Raw genomic sequence first — 12,550 nt, forward strand, 5'->3', positions numbered from 1 at the left:
ATAAGCCATAAAAACAAAACCTTAAAACAATTTGGTACATGACACACTAGTACAAATAAACGCATTTAAAATGTTCCGGTAAGAATCCTTGGACATCAAATATTCCAATAAAATATAAAAATTGGATGGGATAAGTTGAAGTCGAAAAGGACATTTTCAAGTAATCATTTAGATGGGAAGATCATAGTATAACCTAAGGTTAGTTAGAGGTGAGTTGTTTATTAAAATTAAAACAATGACGCTAAATGCACACTAAAATCAGTCACTAAAATTAATTATCGATATACAATATATATTAAAAATAAATTAAAATATATATGTATTTATATATAAATATATTTATTATGATTAATTTTAATAATTAATTTTAATGTGTAAATTGCATTTTTAAAACTTAAAATAAAGAGATACGTAAATTTAAGAAAATGTACCTCTGATTGTGTTTTTAATTTTATAATTTCTAAATTCTTTTGGATTATTGATATAGATAAATCTTTAGTATCCAATGTTCCATGATTAATATAATCCTCCAATAATAAGGTAAGGGAATGTACGATAAATTTTTTCTTTCGGTGACAACCTTGATATTTTGGAAAAAAAATTTAATGCAAAAGGAAGTTGAGTGAATATAACGAAGATTATATCTAATTTTTTAAAAGAGTAGCATTGCATGTGATCACTTAATATATATTCATATGTGAATTATTATTTCTAATTAATGTTTCAAATTTATATTGATAATTAATAATTATAAATTGATTATATATATATATATATATATATTAAAAATTGAAAACATATTTAAAAAAACGTTTTAGACTTATTTATATAAGCGACTCTCTTAATTCAAAGTCAATCTTCAAGAATGTAATTATCTTTTTACTCAAGAATAAAAGATATGAAAAAGTTGAGTGTGTGTGTGAGAGAACGTAAAAGGTTAGTAGTAGCAGCAGTAGAGAGAATAAAGGCCTTTTTTTTGCAACAAAATGATCCCGAAGGTTTCAGTTTGTTTTAAAATCGTCATTTTTTATCAAATTTTTTATTTTTATTATCAAATTATCCTTAATAAAAAATTTTTTAAAAAGTTAAGAAAGAAAACGTGTAAAGAAAAAAGGGGAAAGGAAAAACGGGAAGGGAGAGGGGGGATTCGGGAAGAAGAAGGGGAAGGAAAGGAAAGAAGAAAGGAAAGGAAATGACGATTTTAAAACAAACTGAAACTTTTGAAATCATTTTGTTGCGAAAAAAAGGTCAGGGATGAAATAAATTTTCGACCTCTATGTTAGGGACCAAAATCGTACTTAACTCTTTTTTTATCCACCAAAATAAATTAGGTTAAAGTATATTTTTTGTCTCTGAAGTTTGAAAAAAGTTTCAAAAATACCCATAAGTTTTATTTTATTTCAATTTTGTCCCAAAAATTTTCGATTTGCATCAAATATACCTAGCGGTACTCTCATTTTTCATCTTTATCTTTCTCACTCTTTTCTCCCATTCTCTATTTTTTCTACCTTTTTGTTCTACAAAAAATAAAATTAACAAATTAAACTTTTTCATATAAAAATAATAACTAAAAATTTTGTTATTTAATTTTTTATCTACAGAGATTATGGATCTTCTTAGTTAGAGACTTTTGTCAACCTACGACTTCTTTTTGTAAAAGTAGATTGATTTTATAAATCTTTTGTGCCCTACATAATCTCTATCAGAACAAAGTGACCGTAATTTTAAAAAATTTATATTCTCGTAATGTTATTACGGGTAAAAATATTAGTAATATATAATTTCACAACCTATTAATAAATTTATAATTTTTAAAGGTAAAAAAAATTATATTTTTTATATTCATAAATATTAAAATATTTTTAATTATAAATATCTAATAAACATAATTATAAACCAAGTTTTTATCCAAAACATAAGTATAAATATTCTCTCCAAAACAAAATAAACATAATTCAAAACATAATTATAAATATTGTCTCCAAAGTAACATAAACATAATCCAAACCACTCAATTTTTATCTTCATACTCTTGTAAGTTAGGTTTTGGCAAAAAGAATGTAAAAATACTCCCTCACTAAAAAAACACTAAGCCCGGCGGGAAAGCCCACCCCGCCCCGCCAAAGCCCGTGGTTTAAGCGGTGCGAGTTAGGCGGGCTTTTGCTATTTGGCGGTCCCAATTTTCTAGCCCGGCCCATCTTTTTTGGCGGATTACGCGGGCCAGCCCGACGGGTTTAGGCCCGTTTACCATCCCTAAATATACCTCTAACGGCTAATTTTCTAAAAAATTTAAGACCAATTCAACAACAATTTCATAAGAACAACCTTCAATACAAACAAATCAAGTATAATTTTCATACATTATTGTTAAATTGGTTTTAAATTTTTTGAAAATTTAGCGTCGAGTGTATATTTGATGCAAATTAAAAATTTTTGGGACAAAATTGAAATAAAATAAAACTTAAAAATATTTTTAAAACTTTTGCGTTTAAGGACAAAAAATACATTTTACCTAATAAATTAATATATTCGATAAATCAAAAGTACAAACTAACTAAAAACATATCGTCTGAGATGTGTCCCACTAGTACTCCATATCATCATGTCGCGTATAAAATCAAGATCCATAACACATGGATCTTAAACACGCATACATGATGAATCTATACCTAAAACCACCGCGCTATAATATATGTACAACATATCTATATTAAGGCTAAATTATTTGGGGATGTTACGATAAAGATGCCATTTTCATCTTTTTGTAAAGACGTTTTTTATTTTGTGGTTGTTATTGATTTAAAAGCGTATCACTAAAAGTGTTGCTTAAAGAGAAAGTGTTACCTTTAATCGTTAACTTGGCTCTGATACCAATTTTTTAAAGTCAATTTTTCTTTTAATTTCTTTTTCGAAATTTCTATTAACTCTTCATATTTTACTTCAAATAAGTTTATAATTTGTATAGATTCAATTGGTGGTGCTTTATTTAAAGGATTTTGATAAAAATAATTTACAAATTTATAATCTAAAGTATTGACCATTTCTACTATTTCTCTTGTATGATTATTTATTATTAGTCCTTGATGTATATTTATAATTTTGATTTCATTTTTATAGTTTTTCAATATTGTTTTAGTTTATAATATTCTTTTTTGCATGGATTATTATATATAAAATCTTTTATCTGTTTGTCTTTTTCTTTAATATAATTTCTCAAATCCTCAAAAACTTCTTTTATTTCTACACTTTCTGTTGTTTCTAAATATCTTTTTAATTTTTCAACTTCATTCTCCATTTTTTCTTTCAACAGCTTTAATTCTTTTAAGTCATAATATGGTTTTCCAGGCATTTATAAATTTTTTAAGTTTAATTCCAACTTGTTTATATTTATTCTTATTTCTATCCTTTTTATTATAAGGTCATCAATTTCGATCTGAAGATTATTTAATTCCCTTTTATACTCCTTTATTTTACTTTTTAATTTTTCCGCCCTTTTTCTTTTTATTTTATTTTTTGATTTTTTAACCTTTTTATGCTTCATTATTTATTTTAGAATTTCTGCAAACTCTATCATCGATTCATCACTATTTTCTAGAGATTCTATTAATTTTTCTAGTTCTTCAACTTCTCTTTTCAACTTGTCATAAATTATTTTTAGAGCTTCAAATGATCTTTGATTTATTTCAGAAAGCTGTAAATAATCCAAACGATTTTCTCTTTCAAAGAGCTCTTGTTTCTTGTCTTGATAAGTTACATATATTTCTTCTTTATTTATTGTCATAATTTAGTGTTTAGGGTTTCATTTAATTTTTCGACCTTTTTTGTTAATTCGTTTATTTCAGAATTTTCTTCTTTAATCTTCAACTTAGATAAACTTAAAGGGCTATTAATTTTAGATTCTCTTATTTGAAAATTCGATGAAACTAATTTTTATGATGGTTCTTTTAATAATAGAACTGGGTTTTCAATAGCTTTATATTTTGGTATTTCTGTTTTTATAATTTTCTGAAATAATTCATCGACATAAATTTTTTCTCTGTTTTTAAATATTATACTATGATGGCTATTTGTTAAAGTATAATTTATTGCATATGTAATTGAAAATGGTTCATCATCTTGTTCCATTAGATTCTTTCTGTGAAATTTATAAGTCAAACTTATAGATCTTCCAAGATTTTCAGTTGATAAAGGTATAGCGTATCCAAGATGGGCATTGAATTTAACATTTACGTTTGCCAAGTTTCCATGAACAATTCCAATTATTTGATCTATTGGGTCATCAGTAATTCTTTTGTCATAGATTGCTAGGCTTATTGGAGAATTAATTCCTTTCATATATGTAGATTTGATTAAGACTTGTATAGTACTAATATGAATCCATCCAATTTTAGATCTTTTTTGTTGATCCTTAATTTTCTCAATCTGTTTACTCAATTCTTCATCATTTATCAAAGCTATTTCAAGTTCTCCATTGGCGAATTTTATCTTTATAGGGGCTTCAAGTTGAATTTTTCTATAGTATATTATATTTTTTCTATTAAAAACTTCTTTTAAAGGATTTTGTTTATTAAAATTTTCATTTGATTTGAGATTTAATTCTGTTTTTAGAACAGCCTGTTTTTCATTATCTAATAAAGCAGTTAATCTATAATAATCAGATTCTTCTGTTAATTCTAAACTTTCTAAATAATTCATAATTGAAAGACTAGGATGAAGATGTACCTTTCTGGAGAAAAACTTCCTTTATTTAGTATATTTTACATAAGGTGTTTTTATCTCCAGAGGGGAGATTGTAGATACTAACTCCAGAGGGGAGTTTAGAACTATTTTTTCCTAAGGGAATTCTTCCTCAGACTATAGAATCGCCTCGGCAGCTTCCTCCTTGCTCTCCTAGCATATGAGTACTCTTAGCCTTCTGCTTTCTATTGTCTGATACCTCTTACAACTGCCTAAGCAATCTATTTATAATGGTTGGGTCTGATGGACAATTCCCATCCTTACCCTTCTTATGACGTCATTGCTTACGTCATTGTTTATTATCTTGCACCAGCTACATTGTTGGTGCCTTATGACCTAAGCACTTACGTCATTTATACAATAATATTGAGGGATGCTTCAGATGCACTGTCCTCTTCTTTTATCATGTGGGCTTCAGATGCATTGTCATCTTTTTTTATCATGTGGGTTGATTCCGTTTCATTATTGCTTTCTTCATATATTTCTGAGGCACATAGCTGGCATTTGTGGTCTTCTCTGTCTTTTATCAAATAGCAGAGATTCCTCTTTATCCCTTCAGAGAGTTTTTCTAAAAGTCCAGATAGGTTGTAGAATGCTGATTCAAAGTCCACCAGGAGTCTCATCTCTCTTTCTTCAATTTCATTTCTTTTACTAGACACAAGCAGAGTATTTCTACTTTTATAATTAATCCTTGTGTGAGATTCCTTCGTTATTTTTTGAGTTCTTTCAAAGACCCTTGCTAATGTGCTGGCTAGCCTTCCTTCATGACTGTAAATTGTTAAATCTTGAATCTGATCAATTGGCTGAAAATTTCCTGGAAAGACGGACATGAATATTACTTGGTGTGCTGGAACCAAGCATTCTTCTTCTTCATTAAAAATAGGTTGACTGTTTGTAAATTTTAGGGATATATCCCTTAGATTTATATTGTCAATCATATTTTTAAATCTCTTTACTGCATCAACGAATCCTGCAGGAAACTCACTAATAATTTTTAGATCATTAAAAATTAAAATTATATCAATTAATCCATACTGGAAAAACTGATAGGTATCAGATGGGGAAGCATCTGGAAATATAACCAGCTTTGTTAGCTGTTCTTTGGCAATAGGATAATATCCCAAAATTACCCTTTTTTCTTCAGTCCAATTCAGGACTATGTTAAGGGTTTCTCTGAGATTTGATCTACAGACCCTTTTCTTTTCCTTGATTTCAGCCTTTGTAGGAATGTTTCTTATTATCCTTGTTCTCTGGGTTTGAATTGGAGCTTTATCCGCTCTTTTTAGGGTTTGCTCTGGATGAAGAGCTTCATATTCCCTGAAGGATTCATTTGCCTCTTCCAGTGTTAAAAATCCTCCTTTATGAATTATCCTTGATTGATGTGTGAATGGTGCTGCTTTTTCCCAGGCATCATATACTCCTTTCATGGGGCCATTATAAATTACATAATATTTTTTATCTTGGGTGGATTTTTTAATAATTTCAGCAATTGTTTTATTTTCTGAAATTTTTTCTTCACCTGATTTGTCCACCATGCTTAGCTGGCTGAACTCTGATGGTTTTGCTTGTTGTGTTGATTTCATTGCTTCAATGGCCTTCTTGAGGGATTGGATCTGTGTCCTTATTTGCTGACAATGCTTGCATTTTTCGAGTTCTTGCTCATATTTTTGAATTTCTTGATCTAATGCGTTGTAGACGAACTCCATTCTCTTGTTAATGTATCTGCAATAACATTTTTGTCACCCTTAATATATTCATTTTTTATTGGATATTGTAACAAAAATAATTGTCATCTTACCAATCGTCCATGATTATAATCAACTTTTAAATTATATCGTATGAAACCTGTTAGGTAACTTGAATCTGTCCTTAATGTAAATTCTCTGGGTAGTAAATCAATTTTCTATTTCTTAAGAGATTTAATTGCTGCTAGAGTTTTCTTTTCATGAGTGGTATATCTCTGTTCTGTTGGAGTAAAAGTCCCTGAAATATACCTGCAAAGTAATTCCTTTGGGGAATATTTAGAATCTAGTGATTCTTTTTCTTGTTCCAAACTTTTTATAGCTTTCTTAGCTTTTAGACATCCTGACCAGGTTATGTCTGAAGCATCTGTTTCTACTATTAAGTAGTCGTTTTCTTCTGGAATATAAAGTTCTGGAAGTTTTTCACATAATTCTTTAACTCTTTGAATTTGCATACTATCTTTTTCATCCCATTTCCATTCTTTTTTAGTACTTATTTTTGGAAATAAGTTTTTAGTGTATTCTGTTATATTCTTTAGAAATCCTTGATCAAAAATATAATTTATACACCCTAAAAATCTTTGTAATTATTTTCTATCTTCTATTTTATTAGGAAATAAATTTACCTTTTCTAGAACATTTGGTTGAAGTTTTAGTTTTCCTTGAGTGGATAGAATTAATCCAAGAAACTCTATTTCTTGTTTTGCTATTCTTGCTTTCTTTTTGCTAAGAACTAATCCTTTTTCTTTACATCTTTCTAAAACTATTAATAATTTTTTAAGATGATCTTCTTTATCCTGTTTTGTAAAAATTAGTATATCATCAATCTATACTAAAACAAATTCATTTAACTCTTTTAGATTTTCTTCCATAAATCTTTGATAAATATCTGGGGCTTGTTTTAATCCGAATGGTAATACATTCCATTCATAGAATTTTGAATAAAAATTTCAGCCATCTCTGCTTTTTGGTCAATTTTATATATTGATTTGTCAGCTATTCTAACTCTTAATGGTTTCTTTAATTTTTTCCAATCAAGTTTTATATTTGTACTAGCAAAGCATTGTGTTGCTCCAGTATCTATGAAAGCATTTATAAACTTTTCTGTTATTTTTATAGTAATAAATGTGGCATTATTACTCAGCCTCTGAGTCTGTTTCTGAGACATATTCAAAAATATAGTCTAAGTTATCATCAGATTCTTCTAATGGTTCCATGAAACAAGATTTAGCAATTTCTATTTGTTTAGTAAGATCCTTTTTATCCTTCTTTTTTGGACATTCATTTGCATAGTGTCCTTCTTCTTGGCAATACCAACACTTACAATTTTCTTTTTTATTGGGGCAATAGTCATTTTTTTGTCTTTTATTTTTATTGTTATTTCTTTTTCTAAAATACCTTTTTTTTTCTCCAGTTTGGATAGTATTTTCTTTTTCTAAATTGATATTTTTTTTTTCTTTGAAAATTTTTACTAAGACCATATTTTTGGGGTATCTCTTCATTATCCTGAGAGCAAATTCTAATTATATTTGTAAATCTTTTTTGAGTTGCTTCTTGCATACAACGTTCTTTTATTTCCTCTCTTATTGCAGAGGTTGCTCCACCAAAATTATTTTCAATTGTCCCTCTATGTCAAGCATTCTTTTTCCTTCCATTTCCTGGATTTTAGGAACGTATTTTGATGGTATTTTTGTATATTTTGAATCTTTATTTATAAACCCTTTTTTAAAAGCATAATTATCAAAACCCGTTTCCCATTTAAATTGAGATTGATTATTCTTAGATGTTCCAGCTTCATTTTTTACTTGTATTGGAATTGCTGGTTCTTCATCACTTGAATAATCTAGGATGTGTTCTTCATTTTCTATATTTTCAGAATTTACTAATTCTTCTTCTATTTGAAATCCCTGTTCCATAATATTATTTTCTTGAGCCATTTTTAATTGTTTAAAAAGCATTGTAACTTCTTCTAATTTTTCTTCAATATTCATAATTTCAGTGGTGGTTTTACTTTTAAATCTGTTACGTTGATTATATTTTGAAACTTTTCTTCTTTGGGATTCTCTTTTTCCTTATTTCTTTGAAATTTTATGGATACTAATATTTCTTCAAGCATATCTACTATAGAATTTAATTGTGGGTTAAAAGTATGATAAAGATGTGGGGAGTCATTTTCATGGTAACATTTTTTTGAAATTCCGTGTGAAAAATAAGTTTTTTCGGGTTTTTGATGTCCTTCAATAAAACTTATAGTAAAATAAAGATTTTGAGAAAAATCATTTTGTATTGATTTTAAGAATTCGGTGTCATTACAATTAACATTAGTTAAAATCATTAATTTTTGATCTATTAATTTTGATAATTTAATTATTTCTTCTCTTAAATCTTCTAATTTACTTTTTTTTTATTAGGTGACGCTTTTCTTTGTGAAAAGTTACGGTTTTAAGTGAAAAGTGTGATTTTAGAATGTATGGTTTAAATTTTGCCACGTAGGCGTCTTTACCATAAAGTCATTTTTGGGATCTTTATTTAAGTGGTGCCTAAGTCTTCACATGGTTGGTGTAATTATATTATTCTATCCATCCACACAGGTTGGTTTAGATAAGATGTATCCAATGAATTTAATAGATTGGTTTAGATGAGATGTATCAAAAAAATGTTTGGTAACCAAAGAAAATTAGTCAAAAATAACCATAATTTGCATTACCGTTTATTAAATTCCTTTTGTGAATTTTTTTAGATTTAGATAAAGGAGAGAATGAAACTTTATACTGGATGGTATTTTGGTATAGTTAGTTATATATATTATATATGTAGCCTCTAGATTCATTCACTCATTCAACTTTTATAGACGGCATCAGGAAGAAAATGATTTTTATTTCATAGTAAGAGAAAACATGTGTGGTTAATAAAATAAAAGACGCACATTGTATTCTTAATTAATTTTGCGTTTCCTAATTAAGAAAACTTCCCTGAGAGTTTTTCGTTTTGGCAAAGTGTGGCTTATCACCTCACACAGTTGTATCATAGCTAGTATTATTATGCATGTGCAATAAGGCTTTCAAGTTTCAAACAATGGGTATGATTTCATAAGTAGCACGCATTTCTACTTTTCACCAACTAGTCCAATTCAAGATTGATAATAGTAAAGGTAGTTTTATTCCCCTAGTTAATTAATTTCACATTGATGTGCAATTACATAATTTCTGTAATATGCAAGAGTAGCTGTGCTTGCATTAGTGGAAATTGACATAATTTCCCTTTCTTAAATTAATTACTCCTATATGATAGATCTCATCTCTCTTCCACATTAATATATCATTTATTTACAAAACCCGCCCTTTCCTTAATTAAGTATGCATTATTGTTTCGTTAATTATTTATCACAACCGACCCTTGAGAAAACTAACGCAGATCCTCTTCCATGCTTCTTTGTCTGGCTCCCAAAATGCAATTTTCTCCCTTACTTCTACAGCCAAATCATCCTGTCATATTACAAATCATACTTAGAATTTGTAGAATATTTTAGTCACTAACAAATTTAATTTTTCAAATAGTCTCCACATTAATTTTTGTTTTGTAGCCAGAGAAGTGTGTATATAGAATTAAAATATATAGAAGATGGCACTGGTAACATACCATAATGTAATCTTTATTAAGAAGGCGATCAATAAGGTGCAAAAGAATGTCTTTAGAGTATTCAGGGTGACCTTGGATTCCCATAATGTGATCTCCATATCTAAACATTTCAATTCCAGTTTTCTCTGACCAAGCAATCACCTCTGCCTTAGCTGGCAGCTCTCTTACCTAAAATAATTAAATCCCATATTATCATCACGTAATTATATTATAAAATCTTAGGGTAGACATATACATGAGACAATAATTATTTAATTTTGATGGAAATAATAATAATAATAATGTATAACAATACTATTTGTATATTAAAATTAGTCATAGTGTATTTGTGTATAAATATATGTGTTAGGTAGCTTATTTTCAATATATATTTTGTATTTCAACATATATTTTATATTAGTAACTGATTTTAGTGTATACGTAATATAGTTGAATAATTTAGACACATATGCACTATGCATGCACACACCTCGTCCCTGTGGCACTCAATAATAGAAAGCTTTAATGGAATGTCGAGAGATGTCAGTGCCAATGGTGAAGAAGAAGACAAGGTTATGGTTCTGACACCGATGTCCCAACCAGTCGGAGAACGACTCACCTTCCCTCCCAATGCACGCCCAAGTATCTGATGCGATTTTGGTACATAAATAGTTAAATACAAATATAAAAACCTTCACAAGCAAAAGCTAAAAAACAATTTGATTTATATATACATTGGCAAACATTATCATATACGTCATAATATATACCCGTCCAATCTATAAAGCAATCTTCAATTTAAAAAAATAAAGGCGATGTATCATGTATGGAATTCTGGCCAGTTTCATTTCGGAAATATTATTCAGAATTAAGATAAATAGATGTTGATGTAATATGCATTATGTATATTACCATATAGTAAAAGATACATTTTCTTTGAAAGTAACGTCTGCAGATTAAGGATGTATTTTAATTAAAATTTCTTTAAAATATATCCATAATTCATTTGAGCTAAATTCATTAACTAAATATGACACTAACTAGTGGGCCATGAGGTTGGATATGTACAAATGTACTTATTTAAACAAAAAATCAAAATATACATGTCTCGTCACTAACTAACTTGGGTATGAACAGCAACATGTGAAATTATAATGAAACAAAGTTAAAAAGGAGGCCCAAAAGGATAACCACGCAAACATATACTTATACTTAGTTTAACTAAAAAGCCAATTTTTTTTTCAACCAATATTCACTAATTTTTTTAACATTATTTTGTTATCATAAATTTGAATCTCTAAATCCTAACTTGTTTAATAAATAAAGAGAATAAATTACTATTTGTACTCGCATGTTGGTTACACAATTGGTCTGTTAGCATATTCTTGGTACACAAAAATTATCTTCCATGAATACAATTGTCGTTTTATTCTTATATAAATACATTTGTGAGCGTTTCTATCTTTCATAGATATAAATGGTAATTTATTCTAAATAAAGGTTAAAAGAATAATTGAGTAATTGATTGGTTATGTATATGAAAGTAGCGATTCTTGCAGTTTGGACGTGGCAATATGTAATATGCGGGTGGAATGAAAGGAACAAGTTGGCACTTACCTGGTGGCCAAAGCAAATGCCGAGGATCTTCTTGTTCATGGAGTTGAGTTTGTGGAGCAAATTGATGAGGTCATGGATCCACGTGTCATTAGCATAGGCATCGTTACAGCTGCCAGTGATAACGAAGCCATGGTAGAGAGGCAACTCATGCTCGTCTGGAAATTCACCCATGGCCACCCTGTAAACGTCCCATGTCTCCCCTGCCTCCGCCAGCATTCTTACGAAAACCCCAAAATACCCTCCGTGCTTCTTCCTCACGTACTCCGAATCCTCTGCGCACAGCAACACCGCGTACCTCTTCTCCTCATCTCCCTCCATCTCTCTCTCTCTCTCTCTCTCTCTCTTTCTCTCGTCAGGTGTATTTATGCTGAGCTCTTGCCAATGGCAAGCCTCTTTTTAAAAGCCAGTGCCGGTGTTACCAAACTGCCCATGCTTTTTTCACTTTATTACATTTTTATCCTTACTCCAAGAAGGAATGAAAAAGGAAAACGACCCTTGCCTTGCGAGTCGTGGTTTTGACCCCAAGACTGCATTTGTAAACGCCGTTATTTTTTTATTTTTTTTTTCCGTAGTCGATAGTTGATACTTGATACTCAACAACAACAACAGCATATAGTTTTGATTAAGCGGCAACATGAATGTGGCCGGAATTATGGATAAGGGGTAAAATACCTAATAATGAATCTGTTCTTGATAGAGATATAAATTCGTAGTAATAAATGGGATCCGATTCCATGGTATAATCAAGTGTACCAATTGTTTCAAGAGTTCCGAATCTTTTGGTTTTTCATTGCTTTCACCTTATTATAATCTTATCACTGCTGTAGTGCTGTCTA

General features: G+C 29.2%; 1 protein-coding gene across 1 annotated transcript; it reads right to left on the bottom strand.

Annotated features, from left to right (window-relative positions):
- Window positions 9,546-12,114, bottom strand: LOC107631057 (gamma-glutamyl peptidase 5). Its single transcript, XM_016334375.2, has 4 exons — window positions 11,715-12,114; window positions 10,588-10,743; window positions 10,119-10,286; window positions 9,546-9,964 (listed from the first exon to the last, which is right to left on the bottom strand). Exons 1-4 carry the CDS (start codon window positions 12,030-12,032, stop codon window positions 9,863-9,865), a joined length of 744 nt encoding a protein of 247 aa, XP_016189861.1. The 5' UTR covers window positions 12,033-12,114; the 3' UTR covers window positions 9,546-9,862.

Source organism: Arachis ipaensis, chromosome B03 (genome assembly GCF_000816755.2).
Source record: "Arachis ipaensis cultivar K30076 chromosome B03, Araip1.1, whole genome shotgun sequence".
Classification (NCBI taxonomy): domain Eukaryota; kingdom Viridiplantae; phylum Streptophyta; class Magnoliopsida; order Fabales; family Fabaceae; genus Arachis; species Arachis ipaensis.

Excerpts from the sequence above, each read along its gene's own strand:
- LOC107631057 (XM_016334375.2), bottom strand. The coding sequence starts at position 12,032 with ATGGAGGGAGATGAGGAGAAGAGGTACGCGGTGTTGCTGTGCGCAGAG. Across the intron at positions 10,744-11,714 it reads GCATTTGCTTTGGCCACCAG|ATACTTGGGCGTGCATTGGG; the intron begins GTAAGTGCCAAC and ends AAATCGCATCAG. Across the intron at positions 10,287-10,587 it reads TTGAGTGCCACAGGGACGAG|GTAAGAGAGCTGCCAGCTAA; the intron begins GTGTGTGCATGC and ends TAATTATTTTAG.